We start from the raw sequence: 26,839 nt of genomic DNA on the forward strand, positions 1-26,839 counted from the left end.
CCTGGGAGAGATGGCCATAGACGTGCTCACGTCTAAACAGCGATCTGGCCCAGACGTAAGGTCCTGGTTTGGATGAGCCTCAGCCGCGCTCTGGAGGAGGTCAGGAAGTGGTTCACAGAGGGTGTCACAGGAGAGACCCGTAACTCTAAGGCCCCAGGTGGCTGGGGGTTTTCTGCACCTCAGTTGCCTGGGGCCAGGATCCTGTTTTTCTCCATCCTGAATTCCCTCAGCTGAGAGCAGCAGCAATGACTGATGGCTTTATGGCTGCAACATCCTTGTTCACAGAAATGGCCGGTAACATTCTTTGTCCCCACCATCAGGGGTAGGATAGTTGGGAAGGGAGTCAGGGATGAAATCGGAATGGGTGGAGTGCGTGGATTCATGTGTGTGTATGTATATGAGTGTGTGTGAGTGTGTGTATGAGTGTGAGTGTGTATGTGTGTGACTATGTGTGTGTGAGAGAGTGTGTGTATGTGTGTGAGAGTGTGTGTGTGTGAGACTATGTGTATGTGTGTGTATGTGAGTGTGTGTGAGAGTGTGTGTGTCTGTGTCTGTGTGTGTCTGTGTGTGCGAGAGTGTATGTTTGTGAGTGTGTATATGAGTGTGTTTGTGTGTATATGTGTGTGAGTGTGTATGTATGTGTGAGGGAGAGACTGTGTGTGTATGTGTGTGAAGGTGTGTTTATGAGTGTGTTTGTGTATGTGTGTATATGTGTGAGTGTGTGTATGTGTGTGAGTGTGTGAGACTGTGTATGTGTGTGTCTATGTATGTGCGAGTGTGTGTGTGTATATATGAGTGTGTGTGTGTTTGTGTGTATGTGTGTGTGTGAGAGTGTTCATGTGTGTGTGAGAAAGACTGTGTGTGTATGTATGAGTGTGTATGAGTGTGTGTATGTGTGTGTGAGAGAGAGCCTGTGTGTGTGTGTGAGTGTGTATATGAGTGTGTATGTGTGTATGAGTGTGTGTATGTGTGTGTATATATGAGTGTGTGTGTGTTTGTGTGTGTATATGTGTGTATGAGTGTGAGTGTGCATGTGTGAGAAAGACTGTGTGTGTATGAGTGTGTATGTGTGTGTTTGTGTGTGTGTATGAATGTGTGTGTTTGTGTGTGTGTATGTGTTTATGTGTGTATATGTGTGTGTATGAGTGTGTGTGCATGTGTGTGTGAGAAAGGCTGTGTGTGTGTGTGTGTTTGTGTGTGTGTATGAGTGTGTGTATGTGTGTGTGAGAGAGAGACTGTGTGTGTGTGTATATGACTGTGTGTGAGTGTATGTATGTGTGTTTGTGTGTGTATGTGTGTGAGTGTGTCCGCGTGTGCTGTAGACCCACAGACCCAGGATGAAGGACTGTAGCACGTGAGCCCCCACCCCCCCACACCCCCCAAGCGTAGGGCTCACCTCCACTGACCGTTCGGGTCTGTGATTAGAGGCCTGCATTTCTGGGGAGGTCTCAGAACACTGTCAGGCAGCTGCTTCGCTAATGACCTGCTGTGTGGACGGAGGAAACCTTTGAAATTCTCTGGAGGAATCCAGACGGAGGTGGGGTGGGAAAGAGTGTGGAAGATGGAGACAGAGAGGCAGATCTGAGACTAGTTCACACACAGGTGGGTTTTCCACTTTCTATTACTCCACACCATTGTTACTGTTGCTAATAATGGTAATATTAAACACATTTAAAAAAAAGAACTTTTAACTTCTAATTAAATTAGAATTTCTTGTGAGGGGACTGGGACAAGCGCTGGTATTATTTTTTTCTTAGTACTTACCAACCAAGTATGTTGAAAGAAATAATCCACCAGTTATGACAGGTAAAGTAACAAAATGAACTTTAAAATACTAGAACAAGAACTTTAAAATACTAGACAGATACCAAACAATAGCCTCCCCCCACCAAAGAAACATGATGATACGTTTTAAATATTATTTTTAAATTATTTTTTAAAATAGCAAGCCAAATAAGCCAATTAAAAGAAGAATAAACAAAAATAAATAAATAGTAAAAATAAAGACAAATCCCCCAGGAGATTCGATGGGCCTCCGAGACTGAGAATGTGGAGTTGGAAGCCTGGCCTTCCTGGTGCAGCTGGGGTGGAGCGGTGGGTGGGCCGTTTCCAGGAAAGCATCTCTCCAGATTCGGCCACTGCAATCCTTGCAATCCTGGCCGCCTACCTGCAGGTGGAGGACCCGCTGCAGAGCCTCTTATCAAGCCTCAGAGAAATGACGTTCAGGGATTAGACAGAATATGGCTTCAATTATGGCAGGAGAAAATTGAGTTAGCTCAACCAAAGTGGGCTGAAGCCCCAGAATTATCTGGGGAAGGACTGGGGCTCCTGCTATGACAGCATCCTGTGAGGGGCTCATGGAGGGCTTATTGGGAGCCTGGGGGCTCTGAAGGCACCAGACAGTAAGGCTGGCTGTGATCACCAGGGCAGGGGGCTGCAGGCTCCTTGTCTGTGCCAGGCAGGGCCTTGGTGAGTCCTGCTCTGGGGTCTGCCCGGCCAGGCAGGGAGTGAGCTGGGAGTGAGGGCAGCCCACCTGTGGGGTGCTCTCTCTTGTCTCCTATGCATTGAGGAGGAAACCCAGACTTCTAGGGCACCCAGCCACTCTCAGGCTGCAGACTTCGGAGCCACTGAGCAAAGGGGAGGGATGGGAGATGGGCTTCATGAATGAAAACTGCTCTGGGAGGGGGCAGGAGAGGGGGAAAGGAAAGAAAGAGGATGGGGTGGGCACCGAGGAAGGAAAATGCAGCCTCATCTGCTTGTTTGTGTTTCTTGTGTTCAAGATGCTGACTTCTAGCATATTTTTAAATCCATCAGACATGAAAGGCTGGTTTAAATAGATCTGCAGCATGAAGCTGGTGATTTCATTTGCCACAGCAGAGGGGCTGGCAGGATGCTGGCGAGGGCCCAGCGCCTCTCTCTCTGCTGCTGAGGAAGCTGTAGGAACACAGATTGGTGGCACTTTTAGGCAGGTGCTCTCCCCTCGGACTGAGGGAGGGCGGCATGCACTGGGGGCTAGGGGAAGGTTAGCAGGAAACGGAACTAGAGACACGAATTGGACCAACACGCTTCTGGTCCAGGGAAGCCATCCTGACCCCTGTTGCACCTTAAAGTGAAAATGAAAGTCGCTCAGTCGTGTCCGACTCTTTGCAAACTCATGGACTATACAGTCCAAGGAATTCTCCAGGCCAGAATACTGGAATGGGTAGTCTTTCCCTTCTCCAGGGGATCTTCCCAACCCAGGGATTGAACCCAAGTCTCCTGCATTGCAGGTGGATTCTTTACCAGCTGAGCCACAAGGGAAGCCCAAAAATACTAGAGTGGGTAGCCTATCCCTCCTCCAGCAGATCTTCCCGACGCAGGAATCAAACCAGGGTCTCCTGCATTGCAGGTGTATTCTTTACCAGCTGAGCTCTCAGGGAAGCCCTTGTTACACCTTATCCTACAAACTTTCACTTCAACCTCAGCTCAAAAGAATCCCAGACCCTTGGGGTTGATGGGGGTGGAAGTAGGGGCCTAGTAATTCATGGTATCTAGTTTCTCACCTGCACTCCTAAGAGCAGACCTCAACATATCCTTGAATGCCTCTCATGTTGGAGGGTTCTCTACCTCACGAGGCAGCCTGTTCCTATGCTGGACAGCAGTCACTGGGATAAACTTCCCTGGGATGAGTCACAGCCCCATGCTCTGTGCTGACTGGTTCTAACCTGGTTCTCCATGTATGATGCCGAAGTCAGCCCCTCACCACTGAACACAGTTCTCAGCTCCCTCCCCCACTCCAGTCCTTCTGTGCCAATTCCTAGTCTCCCTACCATAAAAGTACCCAATGAAAGTGTCTGACTTTTTGAGAATGCATGGACTGTAGCCCACCAGGCTCCTCTGTCCATGGGATACTCCAGGTAAGAATATTGGAGTAGGTACTCTTTCTCTTCTTCAGAGGATCTTCCCAATCCAGGGATCGAACCCAGATCTCCTGCACTGCAGGCAGATTCTTTACCATCTGAGCCACCATCAAGGAAGCTCAAAATTTACCCCATAAATCTATGCAAAGCCAAAATATTTCTTGGTGCTAAATTAACATATTTCCTGCTGTAAGAATGCATATTTCCTGATGTGATGAAATTCCAGGAAAGACTAACGACTTTGCCATTCATTTTTTCTGTCATTCAACAAACTCTGGCCCCTATTTTGGGACCAGGCTATGTCTACTGTTGGGATTTAGAGTATGGGGGTCCCCTTATCCCAGGAGCTATCTCCAGGGGGAGAAGCCAAACTCCTAAAGAGAAGGGTGTGCACGGGTGGGCAGGGGCAGCGAGGCCGACAGAGCGGGCTGGGGTGGGGTTGGTTCCAGGTCCTTCGGGGAGGGGAGCTGGGATCTTTGTCATGGCATTTTTATGACAGGCTAATAGGCAGTTGAGGGTTTCTGGGTGTTTCCCCCCCTTGGGGCCCTGATGCTCAAGGGCTGTCAGCAAGCTTCTTCCCTCTCCTGCTCCCCCATCTCCTGACACAGCCTGAGACAAACATTGTGTGTCTTAGAGCCTTGGTGGTTGGCACTGGAAAGAACCAGGATTTCACCCATTCATGGAACATAAACATTTGTGAAAGAGGTTGCTCAAAAAATGTATTGCAGGAAAATATACATAGTGTATATTTACAGTTTTAACCATTTGCAAGTGTACAGTCCTGAAGCATTGATTAGCACATCCACAGCAGTACGTGCAACCACCTTTCTCTACCCTCCAAGGCCAGAACTTGGGCCTCATCGCAGAGTGCAAGTGTTTTACAAACCATGCTGGTGAAGATGGCTCTATCTGGAGTGTGGTATTAATATCTAAAATCTTAAATCTACCCATCCACCCAACCAGTGTCAGTTACATGCCAGCTTCTAGTAAATAGGAAAGGGACTGAGACCTGAACCCTGCAGGCAGTATGGTGGGGGAGCCTGGAGTCTGGATTCCGGCCCCCAGTCCACCTTCCACGGAGGGCGGGAAGTCAGAGTATTCTGTTCTTAGACGGAATCTCTAGCTTGGAGAAATGCAGGTTTTCCTTGTTCTATTTGCCCAGAGACATAGGAAATGCTCTTACCCGAGACCCCAGCTTCTCCCAGTTACCCAGGCATGTGGGATTTCTCTCTTTCCTATTGTCTTTTGTTCTGATCTCTTCACGAGGGACAGAGGTAATAACTAACATTTGTCTGGAACTTTTTGGTTGACTAAGCACTGTCCCCAAGAGTTCTCTTTTGACCTGTCCATGCCTGGTGAGCGCAGCTGGGCAGAGAGAACTCTTTTACAGCCTGGGAAGCTGGGGCTCAGAGCAGCAGGTGGGTCCAGATTCTGCCCACGGCCACACACATGTCTGCAGGTCCGCACTCTGCACAGGTCTTTAGAGAAAGCATTCGGGAGGGGACCGCCTGGGTGAAGGTGGCTGGTTCCACACCAGGAAAGAAGAGCGCCAGCAGGGAAGCATCTTTTAATGCTCAGAGGCATGAAGCCCAAGTCAAATTGAGCTGTCGATCGAGCTGCCTGTGGGTCATGGATGGCTGCCAGCGGGAGCCGGGGCAGCTCAGGGCAATGAGATGGATGCTTTGATGGGCCGCACAGAGTCTGAAAGGCAATCAGACCTCGGCAGCTGGAACGCTCCTGGACACTTTGTTTTAAAGCTGAAGCAGCTCCTCATTGGAACCAGCGGGCAAACCACATGGGTCTATCAGGCCATAAGGGTCCAGGTGACCAGCCGAGTGACCCACCCAGTGCTCGTGATGCTCTGCCCTCAACTGGATCTTTAGCCAAATGCTGCTGGCCAGACAGTGTGCCCAACGTGAGGCGACAGAGATGGATGTTTATGCCCTCACTCTGTATAAATAAACACTGCACAGTAATTTTACAGAGCAGCCTGGCAACCCTTGGACCAAATGTCGCAGCAGCACCCCCATCTTCTGCCCTTGACCTCATGTTACATGTATGCATTGAACCCCAGTTCCATGGTCACATGATCCAAACTCATTATGAGTCCCCTTGAGTACCACATTTTAATTCTTTGCAAGTCAAAAAAGATCCCATTCTCTCTGTCCATGTTCTTTGGGCATTTTTGATTAGCAGTGCAGTGTTTTTATGTGTATTATTTATTGTTATAGGTCAGATGGATCCAGTCATAATCCATTATAACAGCACAGGCCTCACTGGTCCTAGGAGTCCTTGTACTTTGGGCAGTGGACTTTCCTGGTGCTGTGACAAGAACCTGCAAGGCCCACTTCTGAACCAGAGCCAAAGCCCTGATAAAGTCCAGCCCCCTGAGGGGGTCAGTTCTTGAACCTGACGCAGTCCTGCCCATGGATGATAAGTAGCCCAGCCTATTCCAATGCTGCTCAGTTTCCACATTGACTTTAGGTCCTCTGCTGAGCACCATAAGGCTTCCCAAAGCCCATCACTTCCAAGAGGTTCTTCCTAGGTAGGGCACTTAGATTAAGTGGCTGCACTGCATTGTGTGAAGGGTGGAGTTATGATGTTCTTTGTTATTGCCACGGCTGCGAATCTTATGTCTATTAATAGGAAGTGGGGAGGTTTAGAAAGCTCCCACAATCTGCCAACACCACCATTTCCTCCCCACCGACACACACCCCAGGATGAGGAGGGAGGGAATATCTCATAACTATGGATTTTGGCTGAGTTGGCTGGAATTTGAAGAGCCACTTTCTGTTCCCCAGACTATGGGAAGGCCAGATGGCAGGACTCCTAGGGCCTGTCAGCAACAGGCCACTTACGTCTTGGGTTTTGTATGCTTATGTACTATGATTTCATGATTTTGAAGTAATTAAACTACTTTTTAAATAAGCTTCTGATTTGCAATCTTCCCACACCTGTCCCTTGTGAGTGAAGCTTTGTGGAATGGCTGGATTCCTAGCAGGAAGGGGACAGCTATCTGAGGTTCCCTGGTCTCTCTTCACTTCCCCAAGGAACTGGACGTGTCCTTGAGCAGCTCATCTCCAGCAGGGTGGCCAGAAGCTCAAGGTGGAGGGGAGGGTTTCTCAGATCCATATATCTTCTGATATTAAGGTCCTCCTCCAATCCAGAAGAGAAGAAAGACTCTGTGGAGGAGTTGAGTATGGGGCTACGGAATGAGACCAGAGTCCTGGTTATGTTGGGTGAAGTGGAAGGAAGATAGCAGGAGATGGCAAGCAGAGCTCGCTCTGTGCACAAGGCAGATGGCTACCACTGTGGAGTCTTTGAAACTGTAAGTCAGCTATCTAAAATATGTTCAAAGACCTAAAGGAAACCATGTCTAAATAACTAAAGGGAAGCATGAGAATAATATCTCACCAATAGAGAGTATCAATAAAAAGACATAAATTATAAAAAAAAGAACCAAACAGAAATTCTGGAGTTGATGAGGACAATAGTAAAATTCACTAAAAGTAAAAAATGAAAAATTCACTAGAGGGTCCTAATAGCATATCTGAGCAGGCAGAAGAAAGAATTCGTGGGCTTGAAGATAAGACAATTGAGATTATCCAGTCCTGGCAACACAACTTTAAAAAAATAAAGAAAAATGAACAGAGCCTCCGAAACCTGTGGAATACCATAAAGCATGCCAATATATGTATAATAGGGTCCTAGAAGGAAGGGAGAGGGATAGAAGGGCAGAAAGACTATTTTAAGAAATAATAACCAAAAACTCCACAAATTTGTTGAAAGCCATTAATTTATACATTCAAGAAACTCAGCCCAACTGCAAGTAGGATAAACTCAAAGGGGTCTGTTGCTAGACCCATAAGAATCGAACTATAGAAAGACAAAGAACTTTGAAAGCAGTAAGAAAGAAGCAATTCATCACATACAAATGATCCTTTATAAGATGAACAGCTGGCTTCTCATCAGAAACCTTGGTGTCCAGAAACAGCGGGATGGTAAAGCCAAAGTACTGATGGGAAAGAAACCCTGTCAGTCAATCAAATGTTCTATATCCGGTCAAACTATCTTTTAAAAGTGAAGGAGAAATTAAACATTTCTGGATAAACAAAACTGAGAATGTGTCTCTAGCAGATTTGCCCTACAAGAACTACTACAGAAATAAAGGATACTAAATAGGATACTAAAAGGATACTAAATATTCAATCAACATGAAAAAATAATAAGCACTGGTAAAAGTAATTACATAAAGATGATATAAACATATTTTTCATTTGTAACTCCCTTTTTCTGACTTAAAAGACAATTGCATAAAACAATAAATAAAAATCTATGTTGATGGGCATAAAATGTATAAAGATGTAATTTATAATAATAACAACATAAAGGAGGGTGGAATGGAATTATATAGGAATAAATTTTTTATATTATTGGAATTAAGTCATTATTAATCCAAACTGTAATAAATTGAGATATTAATGGTGACCCTCAGGGCAACCACCAAGAAAACAAATAAATTACACATTGTAAATAAAATCACAAGAGAATTACAGTTGTACACTAGAAAATAACTAACACAAAAGAAGGCAGTAGTGGAGAAATATAGGAAACAAAAAAGACATGTGAAATACAGAAATAGCAAAATGGCTGACATAAATCATACTTTACCCATCTGTTAAATATAAACAGATTAAACATTCCAATTAAAAGGCAGAGATTGGAAGAAAAGAAAACATGAATCCATCTACATGCTGTCTACAAGAGACCCACTTTAGATTCAAGGACACAAATAGGTTGAAGGTAAAAGGACAGAGAAGATATGCCATTCAGAAGACGTATCAACCAAAAGGGCCAGAGTGGCCATACTAACATCAGACAAAACAGTCTCTAAGACAAAAATTGTGACTAAAGACAAAGAAGCACATTTTATGATGATAGAGGGTCAAACCGTCAGGAAGACAAAACAATTATAAACATACAGGAACTTAGAAACAGAGCCCAAAAGTACATGAAGCAAACTGTGATCTTTAGGAGGAGTACCATTTCCTTCTCCAGGAGATCTTCCCGACCCAGGGATTGAACCCGGGTCTCCAGCGTTGTAGGCAGACGCTTTACCGTCTGAACCACCAGGGAAGTCCCATAGGAGAAGCAGCTCTGTCTTAAATATTTGACCCCATAACCCATTATGGTGCTTAATAGTCTACCATTAGGGATTTACTCCTTTGGGTTCAAGTATGCCTTTCTTAGAGTTCTTTGTTAAAATACAAATATGGCCCTGAACACCACTGGCATGCACACCTTAGCTGAAATTGGTTTAAGATCCTTTGGAGTAGGGACTGCTAGTGACAGAAACAAAGGGTTGAGCCGTCCATGATGGAGGATACAGGTGTGGCCTGGAGTAGACCTGGGCAAGGGGAGGCTGGAGGGGAGTCCAAGATTGGGCAGAGGCGTGAACACTGCGGAAAGAGCAGTACAGGGCAGAGGAGAGGTGGGAGAAAGCCGGGAGGAGCAGAAAAGACCCCAAAGGGGAAGTGCGCGCTGGACAAGGAGCAAAGCCACCAGGGTGTTGATTTGGTGCCGGAGTTCATGGGCAGAGGCAGCAGCTGACCTGGGAGAGGCCCCAGCAGTCAGAATGGGAGTGGCCAGCGAGGGGCCAGGGATGGTGACACACACAGGGCATCCCAGGGTAAGCGCCGGGAGCGCGGGGCACCCCCGGGTAAGGGCCGGGAGCACCGTGGCAGGGAGGGAAGGTGGCAGGATGAGGGCTGAGTGGAAAACCAGAAAGCCCACAGGACAAAGATGGGCAGGGCCAGGAGGTCACACCAGACACGAGCTCAGAAGTCGGGCAAAGAGCCAGACGAGAGGAAACAAAAACAAGGTGGTGTCTGGGAGGCGCCCAGTTACGGGAAGACGCTTAGTGTTCGCTCTGAAACCGAAGTGAGACAAATGTTCTGGGCAGAAACCCGACCTGACAATGACAATAGCCCCTACTTGTCAGCACCTATGTGTTCCGGGCACTTCACATGCACTGCCTCCCACGGTACCCAAAGCCTTCCTAGAGGTCCACGTGGAAACCTCCTGTCCACAGACACATGGGAAACCTGCTTAAGTGACTTGCTCAGAGTTATTCCCGCAGCAAGGGGTCGGAGCAGGGAGGCTTTGCTGGCACCCTATGCTAGGCTCCAGGTTGGGCTGGTGTCCAACAGTGTTGCTTTATAAGAATAGGGCGAAAGGGGTAGCTGAGATACAGGGACACAGAAGTTCTCAGAGTCTCTACAAAGTCCCCGTACGCCATGTTTTCTCAGGTGGGCAGGGAGAAGGGAGCCGCAGAGGCCTGACCACCTTCCTGCCCCTCGCTCTGCCTGGATCCCTGAGGACTGGTGAGGATTCACCCCACAGGCTGGCAGGCCAGGCACTAGGGTCATCCCACCCTACTCGAAACCCAGGCTAGGGACGAGGGGCTGCGGATAAAGGCACACACACAGACACACAGACACACGATCACATGCAGACACTGCTGGTGACCATCTCACTAGTGAGACACCGGCAGTCCCCTCTCTTAGGGAAAGGACCTCGTGTGAGTCCCTCCACACCGGGGCCAGGGTCCAGAGTCCATCAGATGATAAACACAAGCCATCTGAGCAGGAAGAGCCCCCCAAAGCCCTTATGTTGCTGATGCCAGGCGGGCCCAGGAGGGAGCAGGACTGCTCAGGATCCTGGGTGCCTCCTGGCACTCTGCTGGCTCTTGTCGCCCACCCTCCGGGGACTCCCAGGTGCCTACAAAAGTGGACGAGACAGAAAGCCTGAACAAAGGAAGCTGGTGTTTGTCTGTGGCCTGTGGTCTCTGACCCTCTGGCAGGTCTGGGCAGGAGGCATAGGCACACCCTTGGGGGCTCTTGGCCCGTGACTGCCCCCGACCCCGCCCAGCTGGCTGTGTGCAGCTTTCTTGAATCATCTTGGTGGCTTGTGGATGCTTTCTGTCCCCTCCCTTCCTGCATGTCCCAGGGCATGTGGACTTCACCCACTTTCCTATGTGGGGCCAGGGTCTAGCCCTAGAAGGGTCAGCGGCAGTGACGTTCATGATCTTTGCCTCCAAGCTTCCCGTCAGGGTGAGAGTGCCCTCACCAGTCCGGGATTCTAGTCAGCGACGCTGGAGCGCTGCCAAGGGCTGGGACCTCGGAAGCCAGCGGACCGGACCACACGCCAGCCCAGATCAGTGTCCTTCCTCCAAGTGCCCTGCTCAGGGGCTGTCACAGGGGTGCCGAAGTCGGCAGCTACCCTCTGCTCACTGCTCAGAACCCCCCACATGTCAACATCACAGCCACACTTGAAAAAAAATATAGCCTTCTAGAAAAGTAAAATAAAATGAAGTCAGTAACTACAGACCCAAGGTTGGGCCTCCCTGCCTGCCTGTCAATCTACCCTGATAATCACCAGGTACAATTCTTGAAGAGCTATTTTGAGAAACAGTTAGAAAATGGCTTTTACACGGCTCTGTGTACCTTCCTGATACCCTCAGACATGGGCACTCTGTTTAGCAGCAGCTGGTTTTGTTGCCCAGGTTTTCTTTTCATCTCCTCGTCAAAGTTAAGCAGTTGGTCAGCCCACTCCCTGACCCCCGGTGTACACTGATCACCCACAGTCCACCCTGTGGAGTCGGGGGAGCAGGTGGGCGGTGGGGGGGAAGGCTGTGGCTTTTGTAAGGTGCAGCTCCAAAGAACCCAAGGGGATAAACACCAAGGCCGGGCGGCTGCTGAGAAAGGAGGGGCCCTGAAGCTGGGGAAGGAGCAGTCCCCTGGGGATGAAGGTGCAACAGGAAGCAGGTATCTCGGTTTGATGGACTCAGCACCCGTAGGCACCTCAAGGCCCATGAAGCACATGCCAAGGGTGTCCACTGGCATCCAGAGAACAGGCTCCGAGCCTGGACCGATCGCCCAGCATTGCCCAGTCCCGTGTCTTTGACCTACAGGAAGCTGCCAGTCTGCCCTGCACAGTTGCCATGGCAACGTCAGTGCCAGGCTCCTAAGGGCAGGGTGGGGAGAAGGGAGGTGGAGAAGGCACAGGGTGGCTTTTCTGGAAAAGCCCATCTGTCCATTCCCCCAGGAAACCAAGGTGGGGGAGAAAGAAGGATGGAAGCAACACCTGGGTCCAGACAGAGCAGAGAGGGAAAAACCCCGAGACGTCCAGAGAGCAGCTCTCCTTGGGGTTGCACTTTCCTTCCACGGTGGTGGGGGGACCATTGCCGATGGAGACAAAGGTCCGGTGGGTCTTGGTGGGGGCATTCGTGCAGGAGCCTGTGTGCAGGAGGCAGGGCGGCCCCGTGGCCTCAGGTCCGGGCGGGAGGCCTGTATCAGCCACAGCAGGCTTTCTTCTTGGCAGGGCGGTCAACCTGAATGGTGTCCTCCCGCACCGTGTCTTCTTGCTCCTTGAGGATCCTGGGGGAGGGGAAGGTGGAGGGTCAGCAGCAGAGGAGCTGCTGGGATGGACCCAGCCTCCCAAGAGCATCAGAGACAGTGCTCCAAGTCTCCCCTGGCGCAAGCACAGGTGCACAACTGTGATCTGTAAAGCTAGAGTTGTAAGCAGTATGGACCCTTCACAACACCTCCTCCAGTCAGCCTCCCCTGATGCTCTGGATAATGTAAGTGCCCTTGGTAGCGCTTGGGTCCGTCCTCTATTACAGTCCCATCACTGCTTCTCAGCAGAGAGTGAGATGCTGATGATAGAGATTGTATCCTTTGTCTCTGTGTCTCTGAAGCTTATCATGGTACCCAGCACCCAGCAGAGGCTCAAACACTATAATTATTGGTTATTAACTTTATGGAGAGGCTTCCCATGTGGCCAGAGCTCCAGATTAACCATGAGAGGTGAAGGATCAAAAATAGTGTCAGGGATCTTATCCCTGCTTTATACTCTCCAAGAACTTTCACCAGAAGCACCTCTACCGGTTTTTACAATGTAAGAGCAGAGAAGGTAGGATGGATGTTCCCATGTTTGAGGCAAAACCCTGGGAGGCAGGGCGACTTGCCCTGGGACTCAGTGGCAGAGAAAACACTAGAGTTTTCCCCATAAATCCCTAGGTCTTCCATAACTCCACAACGTCTCCAGTGCATCGAATAAGTTGTTCTGTGCTCTTAATTATTAAAAAAATAAAATATCTTTTAGATGCTCCAGAATGAATGCTCAGCATGACATAAGCACTAATCAGTATCTGCTGGGTGGGTTGATGTATGGGGATGGGTGGATGGACAAATGGATGGATGGATGGAGGGATGAAGAGATGGATGGATGGATGGATGGATGGATGGGTGGGTGGGTGGATGGATGGAGGGAGGGAGGGAGGGATGGATGGATGGGTGGATAGATGGATGGACAGGTGGGTGGATGGATGGATGGATGGATGGATGGATGGATGGGTGAATGGGTGGGTGGATGGATGGAGGGAGGGACGGATGGATGGATAGATGGATGGGCGGATGGATGGGTGGGTGGATGGATGGAGGGATGGAGGGAGGTAGGGAGGGATGGAGGGATGGATGGGTGGGTGGATGGACAGATGGATGGATGGATGGAGGGATGAGTGAGGGATGAAGGGATGGACGCCTAGATAGATGAATGAGTGAATGCCCGAGGATTGAGACTGGGGCCTGTGTGGTCCTGTTTCCTTAACCTTAGTGTAGGTAGAGGCTTACAGCACCAGTCCTTTGAGCGCTGTCTTCTAGGGTACCTCTGTGTCCCCCATCGCAGCCCCTCTCCTTGGCTCCCCTCCCCCTCCAACAGGAGTCCACAGTATAAACCAGCTGGCTGCCAACTAATCCTTGCTAAAACATTAGGCAGCATTGAGGGGCCTCTGATCTGACCTTTCCCAAAGCATTTGCATTTAAAAAGAGGATCTCTGGGAAAGGGCAGGCAAGCAGCGTTTTAGACTCAGAAGATAAAGACTGCAGTAGGGGGGCGGGGGGCGGGTGACAGGCAAGGAGGCTCTCTTTTTGTCATTGTGTTTCAGAGGTCTGTCCCTGACCCTGGGGGCCCACACAAAGGCCTAAGGCTCCAGTCCCTCTATCCAGATGGCTCAGACAGACAGAGGGGGTTTAGGCAGACAGAGGGACCAGCTGAGGAGCATCTCATTACCTGGCCAGATGGAGCACAGACTCTTCCGCGTTGTGACCGGAATAGGCGCTGCATTCATAGAAGATCAGGTTGTGTTCCTGGAATCAGAGGACAGAGGGCGTGAAGGAGAATTGTGGGGGCGGGGGGACGGAGGGAGCCTTGGGTGGGGGAGAGAATGTCCATCTACACCCTCCACACCTTCACGTCCTCGTGCACCCTCCCCACTCTGGACCAGGCTGAGTTCTGTCCCTCGGGCTCCCTGATGGGCAGGTTCCGGAACCATCTCCCAGGGGAGCCATAAGAACTATAAAACAACACAACCTACACTGCTGCCTTAGTGCTTCACAATTTCTGGAGTTGCTGTCTGGGGTGTACGGTACGGGCTCCTTTTTCTTCTCACACCAGCCTGTGATGCAGGCCAAGACTCAGACAGAGGCCAGGGTGGGCGGCATCCTTTCTGCTTTACAGGCAGGGAAACTGAGGCTCAAGAGGGTACAAATAGTGGGTGAGCCTGTTCAGGTCTCCACCGGGCTCCCAGCAGCTCACTTTTCCTGGCACACGGGCACAGTTACTAATAATTATTAATAATTCACATACCAGTTAACGAACATTCTGGCCGCCTGTGCTGTTGGCCCTGGGGCCACAGGACAACTGTCCATCACCTCACCGGGCAGAGGGTGGACTGTAAGTGTGGGGACAGGGGGCTTGGCCAAGCCTCATCCTATTCCGTTTATCACTCCCATTAACAGGCTTCCTGCTTTGTAAATGACAACGCTAATGGCATCTGGCAGGAGCCCGGGAGGCTGACAGCCTGGGGGACAGGCACCTGGGTGCAAATGCATCCACAGCCACAGGTCAGGAGGCCCCAAGAATGCTGGCCCAGCTCGTCCTCTGACTTCACTGGGTCTGGCCCCTGCACACCTCTGTCCTGACTCCCCTTCAGTCCATGGAAGGATGAAGGCTCCATGGTGGGGGCGGGGGAACACATAGACCTAGAACTGGAAGACATGAATCGCCCCTTAGCTTCAAGCCCAGACCCCACCACTGAGGATGGGTGATAACTGAACAGATCACTTAACTTCTCTGAGCCTTCTCTTTTTTTCACTTACAGAAAGAAAGAAAAATAAAATGGAATGATAAAAATACAGATCTGCAGTTCCTTAATCAAAATCCTTGGATCCAGGTGTATTTTGGAGTCCAGAATTTTTAACTTTTAGAAAGATAATAGTGTTAGTCACTCAGTCACACCCAACTGTTTGTGACCCCATGGACTGTAACCTCTGTCCATGGCATTCTCCAGGCATGAATATTGCAGTGAGTTGCCATTCTTTTCTCCAGGGGATCTCTCAGACCCATGGATGAAACCTGGGTCTCCCGCACTGCAGACAGATTCTTTACCATCTGAGCCACCAGGAAAGCCGAGAAATAAGGACAAGAAAGATAATACTTGTCCATAATATATATTACATAATAGCCTCTGTGGATATACAACAGCACCCTATAATCAAATATATTAATATTTCTTCAGTGAAACATTTGAATATTCATTCAAAGTGAAGTAAACAAAAACCAAAAAAAGCCCCAGTTGCAGTCCTGGTCAGGTTCTTCTGACAAATGAAATACAAAAAAACCTTTGTGTTTGGAGCTCTTTGGACTGGGAATTGTGGATGTGGCCCAGGGACATGCAGCTGCCCGCTGACCACACAGCTGCGGGACCTTCCTCCTCCTCCTCCCGTGAATCTCACCCCTGTGCCTGCCTGCCCGGCCCCAGAGGCCATAAGTGCCTGTCTCGAGCAAGCCCACCAACACTTATGGAATCCTGGGGCTGCAGAGCAATAGCTCCACAGACACACGGTTCCCAGAATCTGCCACCAAGGGAGGGAAAGCAGGCCACCAAGAGCGAGCGTGGTTTGTGTTGCTGCCTGATTTCCTTCAAGCCACACTGGTTCTCTGCTTGGGCGAGGGTGCTGGGGCTTATTTTAACAATTGACTTTGCAGGGCCTGCCCTGAGTTTGTCTGGAGTCTGCAGCTTGGAGGCTCAGTCCTGGTGGGAAGAAGGGATGCTCTAATAGGAAGAACATACTCCAAGGAAGAGCACACTGTCTGGCAGGAAGTGAGCGCATCATCTGTGAAGGTGAGCAAGTCAAGAAACACAGATGGATGGGACTCAAGGATCAGCTGGGGGGCTGAAATAAGGAACCTCCTCCTAGCGGAGGGTTTGGGCTTCCCCAATGGCTTTGTAGATAAAGAATCTGCCTGTGTCTCCCGCATTGCAGGCGGATTCGGGAGATGCAGGCAGACTGGGGTTCAATCCCTGGGTCAGGAAGCTCCCCTGGAGGAGGAAATGGCAACTCATTCCAGTGTTCTTGCCTGGAGAATCCCATGGACAGAGGAGCCTGGCAGCTACAGTCCACGGGGTCACGAGAGTCTGACACGACTAAGTGCGTGCACAGCCGCAGCCTCTGAGGACTCGTAATTCTGAGTTCCAAGGAAGAGAATTTGGGAAATCCCCCCTCACCCAAGGCAGGTCTGTCTTGCAACCTTGGTTCTCTGCACAAAGTTCTACGTGCACAGCAGCTGGACTCCCCCCTCCCCACCCCTGCCCCGATGCCAGGACACCATCCGGCCCGCTTGCTTCCTTCCCAGGGGCCTCCCCAAGAAGGATCCCAGCCCAGCTCTGGGGCACATGCCTGACCCTCCTCGGGGTCCCTCCCCGTCCAGAGAGACGGGGTGCTCGCCCCTCACCTTGGCCAGCTGCTCTCCCAGGCCCCGCGGCACTTCTCGCTCTGTCTCGTTGTCAATTTTGTTGCCCAGCAGAAGAACAGGAATGCGGTCTCCCACAGCTTCCTGTGGAAAAGATAATCCCCAACTAAGATATACATTCTTAAGGAGAACCTGGAAGGGCAGGTGAAAACATTGGCTGCAAAGACTCAGACTGGCTTGCGAACTCTCTGCTGCCACAGAGGTCGGGTGATAAGACAGTCACCCCAAAGTGGAGAGGGGACCTCAGTCTCTCAGAGCCTCAGTTTGCTGGGCTTCTGTGAGTGCCTGAGGCTGCCTCTGGTGCCTCCCAGTCCTCTGTGCAGGGAAGCCCCCCTCCGGCCTGCTCGTCGGGTCCTAGATGGAGCAGAACGAGGGCACAGTTGATGCTGATAAAATAAGGGTCTGTATACAGCCCCCACGGGTATTCCCAGGTGACCAGATTTGGTTGACATGACCGAATGAAAAGGAGTTACTGTGATGGGCTTAGGAGGTGGTCCAGGGGCTATTGCCACCAGCAGTGGCACCTCTGGGAACCTTGAACTTGGCACATCGCTCCTCAAAGGATGGGTCCGGGTCCGATTCATGGTCCTGGGCCCACAGTGCCCGATACACGGTTGTCGTGTGCTTCCCTGGAGGTCACCCCACAGGGATCCCTGTCCTGGATGCCCTGGCTCTGAAGAAGTCCCAATCAGGAAGAATGGGGCCTGAAGCACCCACAGATCATGGGCCAGAAGAACAGGTTAATTTGAGGGCTCAACCCTACTTACTCCTCCAGCTGCTGTGATGTATCAGCTGGGGACTTGCACCCCAGGATCCCTGCACTCCAGGGTCCCTGCATCCCCGGCTCCCCACACTCCCAAGCTCTTTGCACCCCAGGTCCCTGCACCCTGCGACCCCTGCACTCCAGGGTCCTTGCTCCCCAGGGTTCTTACGCCCCAGGTTCCTGCACCCGAGAGTTCCTGCACCCCAAGGACCCAAGACACGCAGAGATTGAGTCAATGTGGTAAGGTTCACATTCACTCAGGTTGTTATTTTTGTTTTGTGAGATATTTAATTAGAGCTTTTAATCATAATTTGGTAACAACTAGTTATTCACTGCAGCTCTGTGTTTCACTAAGCAGAGAGGGCCGTGGGATTCCGGAAGTCAGCCAGCAGTTACAGGGTCACCAACAGTTCAGCTGTCTTACCCTAGACCCTGTCAAGCAAATGTCCACGATCCCTCCAACAGGACATCCGTTTGAGTTTAAACGTCATCACATTTGAAATGAAGTCTTCCTGGTTCCTCCGTCTACACATTCTTTTTCATTGCAGTTCAGTAGTGAAAAAATTCTCATTGATTAAATGAGAACGTTAGAGCTCAGAGAATCTAAAATAATATCCAGTAAAGTCAGTGTTATGAAGACCCATCCTTTAGTATATGGATCACCTTTCTCAAATCCTTGGCTCTAAGTTCTTATCTCCAACTACCTCTGCTACTTTGTTGCTATTCAAGAGCAAAGTTGTATCCCACTCTTTGTGACCCCATGGACTGTAGCCCTCCAGGGTCCTCTGTCCACGGGGTTCTGTCCATGGGGTTCTCCAAGCAAGAATACTGGAATGGCCTGCCATTTCTTTCTCCAGGGGAGATTCCCAACCCAGGGACCAAACCCGGGTCTCCTGCATTGGCAGGCGGGTTCTTTACCACTGAGCCACCTGAGAAGCCCCTCTGCTATCTACTGTCTCATTAACCAGAACTTTCTAAAGGCAGTATTTCTGCATATCCATGGTGAGACGGCACTCCTAGATCTTACAGTGTCTTCTGAGACATCAGAAGTAGATTGACTTATGCACATGGTGGTGGATGTGCTGGGTGGACTCCGCCATATTCCAGTTATCTGCGAGTAAGAAATCCTCATGGCTGCATGCATGGTCCACGAGACTCCCTCTTAACCAGACTTCGGGGACCAGGGATGCCCCCACAGGCTCACCTGTTTTGTGCCACAGAAACTCGTGCAAACAGTTTTTCACAGAAAAGGAACAAAAGAGGAAGAAGTAGGAAAATGAGCCGAAAGACTTGCTGTTTGGAGCACATGTGAGACATATTTGTAGATGGATGTATGAGGAATGACTTAAGGCTGGTGGGATTTCTTGATGTGGAAACTCTCTGAAAATAAGAGCATCAGACTTGAAATCTCAGGGTGGGATTCTAGCCTGGAGTCTGATATTGTTACGGGAAGTGGCTGGTTTTTCTCCCTGGGTCCTGAATGACCAAATGGGATGAGGTGGGAACAGGCAGCCTATCACCTGCACCATGAGCAGCAGAGCTGCCCCTGAAAACAGGAGAGGCGGCCTTCTTTCCAAAAACAATCCCTGGCTAAAAAATAAAAATAAAGATGAAAGAGTTTAGAAAGACCAGGGGAAAAAAAAAAAGCCCAGGCCCCAGCTGGAGCAGTGGTTTCTGCTCTTTGCAGTGTCCTCCTCCTATACAAACTCTCTGGCCCCTCACGTCTCCTCCGTGGGCCCTGCGATGTAGGAGAACTAGGCCCATCTCCAAAGATGCAGCAAAAAAAAAAAAAAAAAAAGGTCAGAACATACGTAAGGCCGCGGCACATGCTACCCATCATGGGCAGCCAGGTATCCTCACCCCGCCCTAGATCCATCTCCAACATGGGAGGGGCCGGGGCTGGGCTGGGGTCTCAGGTCCTCTCTGACTTGAACCTCAACACTTGAGCCCTCTGCCTACACTTCATGTCATTCACCTACCTAACTAGCTGTCGGCCTGTCTGTCCACTGCTTGAACAAAGATGCTCTTAATGACCCACCAGATGAAGTGACACTTCCTTTTGAAAGTCCGAGGAGCACCTCCTTTGGTGCCTAAGTCTGCAGCCACTCAATGTCTGTGGACGTTTCTATAGATGTTGGTAAGGCCACATGCGGCTTCCTTAGCAGCTCAGAAGATAAAGAATCTGCCTGCAACGCAGGAGACCCAGGTTCGATCCCTGAGTTGGGAAGATCCCCTGCAGGAGGGCATGGCAACCCACTCCGGTATTGTTGCCTGGTGAATTCCGTGGACAGAGGAGCCTGGTGGGTCCACAGGGTGGCAAAGAGTTGGACGCAACTGAGCACAACTGAACTTTCACTTTCAAACAGTCACGAGGGCAGCCCAGGCTGGAGGGAAGGAGTGGCCGGCCAGGCGCAGTCTCTGGGCAGACCCTCCAGGCCCTGTCCAGCTCTGCTGTGGCCCTCATGGGACCTGTCCAGCTCCCTCCTCGCTACCCTCTCTGCTCCCTGAGCTGGGAGGTGGGCTTCAGTGCTGGCGTCGAGTCGATCCTCCCACTGGCCTCAGAAGCCTCCTCCACCTTCCGCCATTCAGTTACTTTTCTCTAAACTTGAACTTCTTGGAAAACAGACTTGTTGAAATTCAAATATTCTCCATCTCTGACTTTAATTTACAGGAACTGTCAACTCGGAGCAAGCTTAGGACATGCAGCTGTTGCATTTGGTTGGAAGCTCTCTGTGTGTGTGTGTGTGTGTGTGTGTGTGTGTGTGTGTGTGAGAGAGAGAGAGAGAGAGACAGAGAGAGTGTGTGTGTGTATGTGTGTTAATATCTATTTGCCGGGAGGCAAGCAAAAGCACTTAGCCAGGCGAGTGCTGTATTTCTCCAGAGGCAGGAAAAAAAAATCTTAACACATTAAAGCACGCAGTTATGCTAAGAAAAAAAAAATGACTGCAAAATTATATCTTGGGGGTTTCCATATTTATCCACCCCACCCCCCAGATGATGAGTCAAAACAAGATTTATTTGTGTAGTTTGTTCTAAACTGCCAGCACTTTGAGCTCAACTTGGAACATGGCGGGGGGGGGGGGGGGCGCGGAATCAAGCTGCTATTTTTTGCCAAGTGCTATACATTGTCACCGGTGACAAAGATCACAGAGTGAGAGCCAGCCAGTCATCCAGGAAGGCAGCGGAGACCTGCAGAGCTGCTCTGCTTTGAGATGGAAGCCGGAAGGGCCGGAAAGAGATGAACGTCTATTTCTCAGAAGCAGGTGTAACCAGGGCCGTGTGATGAGGGAGGAGCAGAGTGCGGGAGCAGACCTGAGATTCCAGCCCTGGCTGTGCCGCCTGACCAGCGGCAGATCCTCTGACAAGTCACTTCTCTCTGCATCTCAGGATTTCTCAGCTATAAGGCAAAGAACCTATGTGACATTAATCTCCATGGTTTTATTCCAGCTCAGATTCACTGGTCTTGCTGGCTCATGACTTGGTTCAGATGCTACTTTCTTGACGCACAGGCTTCACAAGACAGAGCTCTGGGGTTAACAGAAAGATCCAAACAAGAAGTTGGTATGCCAGGACTGCAGGCACTGGGGACCAGCAATCTGGATTCAGGAGCAATACCAGCCTATCCAGCTTGTATTGTTGTTTTCAGTCGCTCAGTCATGTCTGACTCTTTGCAGCGCCAGGGACTGTAGCCTGCCAGGCTCCTCTGTCCATGGGATTCTCTAGGCAAGAATACTGGAGTGAGTTGCTATGCCCTCCTCTAGGGGGTTTTCTCCACCCAGGAATTGAACCCACATCTGCACTGGCAGGTGGGTTCTTTACCACTGAGCCACCAGGGAAGCCCCATTGGGCTTGTTGTTTGGTCACTAAGTTGTGTCCAACTCTTTGTGACCCTGTGAACGGCAGCACACCAAGTTTCCCTGTTCTTCATGATCTCCCAGAGCTTGCTCAAACTCATATCCATTGAGCTGGTGATGCCATCCAACCATCTTATCCTCTGTCACCCCGTTTTCCTTCTGCCCTCAGTCTTTCCCAGCATTGAGGTCTCTACAAATGAGTCGGTTCTTCGCATCAGGTGGCCAAAGTATTGGAGCTTCAGCTTCAGCATCAGTCCTTCCAGTCAATGTTCAGGGTTGATTAGGTTTGACTGGTGTGATCTCCTTACTCAAGAGTTTTCATCAAGCCTGAACCAAATCCTATTTTCTTGACCTGATTCAGGCCCAAGGTTTTCAGATGTCCAGGGTGCTTCACAGTCTAAAAAACAGGGCCCTTAGATCCCGTCCAGTTTCTCCTCTAGACTGGACTGGTTAAAGGAGTCCCACGCAGCGGAGATGAGGGTCAGATGGGTCGGGGACGCTGAGGTGGCAGGAAGGTCTAACGGCTGCGATTTCCCACAGGTGCACAAGAAAGGTAAGACAGTGGAAGGATCCTCACAGAGTGTGTCTGGGTCCAGCTTTGGCCTCTTTTGCAGGAGGCCTGCAGGCCAGGTAAAGATGGAAGGGACCTGGGGGGTGGGCAGGACACCTCATAAAGCAGGGCAGAGGTCCTTCCTCTTCACCCAAGGCATTTAGTTCTGTCTGGGCTGGAAGGATCACCGGAGTCGTCTATATGATCCATCCTATCCCCCCGCCCCAGAGTCAAGGGCCAGCCCCAGTAGAAAGTGACGGCCAGAGCATCCCATCCACTCCTTCACTGAGTGACTGGCTCACGTTGTAGATCCAGGCGGTGGCTGAGCTGAGATGGTGATCAGGTCCTTTTCAGGGAACTCCACACCTCCCCAGCAGCTGTTCCCGCCCCAGAAGACCTCGTCCAGGAGCCAGGCTTTGCCGTGTACAATCTCAGCCCTTGCCTCTGGTACAGCTTTCAGGTTGAGGGGGGAAGGGGCACTGGGAACAGCTGGCCACCATTCACTTAATAACAAGGCTTCCGAACCCAAAGGCTGTTATTAAAGCTCCCGCCACGCCCTGCCTCCTCCGGGCGGGGGTGCTGGCTGGCGGAGCGCCATGGAAATTGGAGGCATGCCACCAGCGCCAAGTGCCGCTTCTGTTCAGTCCCTCTCCGATCCGAGTAGGTGTCAAGTTTTCATCCATCACCTGACGTCTCCGGTGGCTGGTTGCCAAGGCAGAACAACTTAGCTTTTCAAGAACCTTGAGATCAATTGCATTTACGATGCCACCGTTCCACGTCCTCAACACACCCCTGCCACCTGCCACAGTCTCTGCCACCTGCCCACGGAATCCAGGGCCACCAAACTGGGTCCTCCAGTGTGCCCGGGACATGCTAAGCACATGGGTCACGCCCCTCAAACTCTTGCTGAAGGAGCACAAACGTCTTTGAGAAGGATTTACAATCTTGCTTCTCAAAGTGGGGTCCCTGGCCCAGCAGCATTGGCTCGTTAGAAGCTGCTAGAAATGCAGAATCTGGGGCCCCAGCCCACACCTGCTGACCCAGGATCTGTATTTTAACCCTGTCTCCAGGAGACTACTTATGCATATTAGAGTTTGAGAATCCACTGGTTTAGGCTGGAAACCATGGTGGCTGAGGATCAAAACCACCTGGGGAACCTTTGCTTTTGTTGTTGTTCAGATTTCCAGGTTCTGGATTATTCTCTTTGGGAGAGAAGGCTCTGGTGTCTGTTTTGGTTGAAAGCTCCATAAGTAATCTTCACATTCACTCAGGTTTGGAATCATCTTTTCAAGTTTACCTGTACCTTCTGCTCAAAGCTTAAAGCAGGAGAATGCAAACCACAAATTACACAGAGAAGCCCCGTCCACACATGGGTAATTCTGAGTTAGCCACAGATGGATCTGCCATCTCAGCTTTGCTTCCATGGGGGGCTCTGTTGGGGTGCATGCAGGTGATGCTATCCAGCCCTACCCCGGGCAGGAACAGACTAATCACACAGTGCTCCACCCAGCTTTGTGTGGAATGACCGAACTCAGCCTTCAAGCTGCGACGATGTTGTCGTTCAGTCGCTAAATCGTATCTGACTCTCTGCAGCCCCATGGACTGCAGCACGCCAGGCTCCTCTGTCCTTCACTCCTTCACGCTCCTGGAGTTCGCTCAGATTCATGTCCATTGAGTTGGTGATGCTATCTAACTGTCTCATCCTCTGTTGCCTCCTTCTCTTTTGTCGTCAATCTTTCCCAGCATCAGACCCTCTGGCATTTCTTTACCTTCAAATTCAATCTGATCTGCCACTTCCTGGCCAGACCCCAGGCTCTCTGCAAAACAGGGGCCTTAGAAATCCCAGGTCCTACTAATGCAGAGAGCACAATTCTGTAAATTTGTCTCCATCCATCCTTGCTAATCCCAGACTATGTGCTTTGCCTCTTCCCAGAACTAGTCTACAGTCATCGCTCTGTATCTACAAGGTGCCAGCACCTCTGAGGGTACCAAAACCCACGGATGCCCAAGTCCCTTACTCACAAAGGCATAGTACAGTCAGCCCCCTGCTGGGAATCTGAAAGTTCCAGTTTGGTGTGTGCCGAAACCCCACTGTGTGTTTATCAAAATTTTGATATGGGGTGCAATTAAACATCTGTGGCTGGGGAAAGAACAGGTGACCTTGAAGAGGTCCTGACCTCAATTGCTTCATTTGAGAACCAGATGGCTGCATTACATCTGTGGTTTTCAAAGGGAAACCCTCTTGCCTAATAAAATCATAGTCAAGACTCCAATGCACAAAACTGAAAGACAGGGAATTCCCTGGCAGTCCAGTGGTTCAGACTGAATTTGGAATGCAGGAGACACAGGTTCAACCCCTGTCTGGGGAACTAAGATCCTTCATGCTGTATGGCATGGCCAAAAACTAAAATAAAAATAAATAAAGCAATCAAAAGAAAAAATTTTAACAATATAGAAGGGCTCTGAGGTGGGGGTAGGGGGTCCAGACGTATGACCACCACCCTTCGCTGACCATCTCTGGCCATGGGAAAGGTCAGCCTGCTTCTGGGGCTCCAAGGAGGAAAGTTTGAAAACCACCAGGTTAGGTAAGCCCTAAAGTCTCTCCTGGTGTTTTACCTCTGTGAGGAAGATAAAATCGGCTGGTGCCATCAAAAATCAGGTCGTAAGTCACAAAGTTTAAAAAGGATGCACTTCTGTATCACCCCACCATCTGCCTCTTCCATCAGCTCATGTAGGGCCACTCGCTACATTTCAAAACATACATTTTCTCTATCGTGTTTTAGATGCAATCATTTTGAAAAATAATTTGTATCAGGCAAACTCCTGAGAAACCCTGGAATCTCGGTTCCATCCCCGTTCCTCATTTTCCTTGGTGACGCCAAGGCTGCGGAGGAACAGGAGAGAAAGCAGTGGCCCATCCAAGTCCAAACTCCAAGAGGAACAGATTTTGGGTTCCAGGCAGTATGGGTCTCAGGGCTGAGACGTAACAAAATGAACAACCCCAGTATCCTGCCTGCATGGAGACGCGGCCTCCACACTTGTGTCCAACATCTGTTGAGCACAGAGGAGCCTCCGACAAGCCCTGGTCACAAAGGTAAAGATGCGTGGAGGATGGCAGGGGCTGGGGGCTGGCAGCTCCTTCCTGGACTGCAGCGGACAGCCTGATGAGCAGGTTAGGAGCTGAGCAAGGCCTGTGGGCTTGAAGAGAGGGTTGAGCAAGAGCTCCGCGAAGAGAGGCAAACTGGCCCTTTTATCCGCTCCTGGAGTCCCCAGGCCCCAGAATAGTGCCTGTTAGAGTTCGGAGCAAATAAACAAAGCATGGGTCCTGCTGGTGAGAGGACTGGGGCCTATTTGTCTGTATGTGAAAGGACTGGGGCAGGCAGGGCTGTAGAAGAGAATAAGTGGCTCGGCACAGGCCCTTGGCCTTGGGACGTCTCATTCGGGTGGTGGAGGAGAGCTCGAGGTGGTCGGGAGTACAGAGGGCCCACAGAGCAGCCTATTGCAAGGACAACGCGGGAAAGCAGAGTCTTAGAGAGAATCCAGAATTCAAAGAGGAGTCCCATCCCTCGAGGGCCCGGCCCCGGGGTGTCTTTGGGGACAGCCTAGGACCCTCACATTGCAGATCAGCCTCCCTTTGTGTGAAGGGCTGTGATGAGACCCCCAAACACTGAGCAGACCCGACCCCTGCTGGAGCTGGGAAAACGCAGGCAGTGGGAAGAGGCCCTGGTGACTCTAATAAACATTCTGGAAAACCGTGCACCCTCGACACTTGGCACTCCCTCCCCAACTCCTAATCCCACTTTTCACAGTCTCAGGGACACCATTATTGGCTTCATCTATATTTTTCCTGGGTTCCTCTCCCACACATCCCCTCCCCAGGAGGGCAGAGTCTGATCACACCTCTCCGGTTCACCTATGGGTCCCCAGTAACCAGCCTGGTGCTGGGCACTTGGATGGACAGACGCATGGACGCCTGAACCGGTATGTTCCGGGAGAAGGTGGGGTCTGAGTCAAGTGTCTGGAGAGGATCCAGGAGGAGGGCCCTCCTGGGAGGCCAGCAGCTCACCTCCACGCTGCTCAGCCACTGCCGCACGTCCAGGAAGGACTGTCTGGCCGTGAGGTCGTACATGACCACGACGCCGTCAGCCTTTCGGAAGAACTGCTGGGTGATGCAGCGATACCTGCGCGAAGCTCCGGGTCAGGTGTGCGGCCTTCTCGGCCGCCAGACCCCGCCCCCGCCGGGAGAGGGCAGGCGGGGTTACCCCTGGGGGCGGGGAGGGGGGGGGGTTGCTCCTCACCTCTCCTGCCCCGCCGTGTCCCACAGCTGCACGGCCACCCGCGAGCCGTCCACACACACCGTCTTCACGCGGTAATCGATGCCTGTGGGTGGAGCCGAGCATCACGCCCAATCCAGAAGCCACGCCCCCACCCGGCAGCCCCAGGGACGGCCCTCCCCTCTGCAGCTCCTGACCGGTGATGTGGGCGTGGACAGAGCCCTGGACGCCGAGCCCGGGGACCTGGGCTCTGGTCCTGTCTCAGCCACTGACCAGCTGTGGGACCTCGATCCAACCACTGAACCCCTCTGAACTGCAGGCCCCTCGCTGCAGTGTCCCTCTTTAGGGATCAGAGAGTTCACATATGGAAAAGCATTCTACTAAGGTGAAAAATTGTCCTTCATGAATTCATTCCCTCATGGTCAAGATGAGGAGACAGAAAGACTGTCCTCAGATTCCTCCCTCCCCCCTCCCTTCCTCCTTTCCTTCTTTCCCCCTGCAATCCTTTTCAAAATGTCTATAATAAAATTCAGATATCCTTGGGGGGAATGGATCACATGTTCAGACTCCCATAGGTGATGCAAAGATAGGTGAAGGGGGGGAAGTAGGAAGAGGGGAGGGCTTGG

General features: G+C 50.8%; 1 protein-coding gene across 4 annotated transcripts in view; it reads right to left on the minus strand.

The window, feature by feature from the left end:
- Positions 1 to 4,641: 4,641 nt before the first annotated feature.
- Positions 4,642 to 26,839, minus strand: part of CRACR2A (calcium release activated channel regulator 2A) — a 153,873-nt gene continuing 131,675 nt past the window's right edge. For all 4 annotated transcript variants that reach the window (XM_043880760.1, XM_043880761.1, XM_043880763.1 and 1 more), the window contains 5 exons: positions 26,238 to 26,319; positions 26,006 to 26,120; positions 16,755 to 16,856; positions 14,031 to 14,107; positions 4,642 to 12,337 (listed from right to left, as the gene is read on the minus strand). In XM_043880760.1, the coding sequence (XP_043736695.1) occupies positions 12,253 to 12,337; positions 14,031 to 14,107; positions 16,755 to 16,856; positions 26,006 to 26,120; positions 26,238 to 26,319 (461 nt within the window). In that variant the 3' untranslated portion in view covers positions 4,642 to 12,252. The remainder of the gene's footprint in view (positions 12,338 to 14,030; positions 14,108 to 16,754; positions 16,857 to 26,005; positions 26,121 to 26,237; positions 26,320 to 26,839) is intronic.

This window comes from Cervus elaphus, chromosome 22, assembly GCF_910594005.1.
Source record: "Cervus elaphus chromosome 22, mCerEla1.1, whole genome shotgun sequence".
In the NCBI taxonomy this organism is placed as follows: Eukaryota; Metazoa; Chordata; class Mammalia; order Artiodactyla; family Cervidae; genus Cervus; species Cervus elaphus.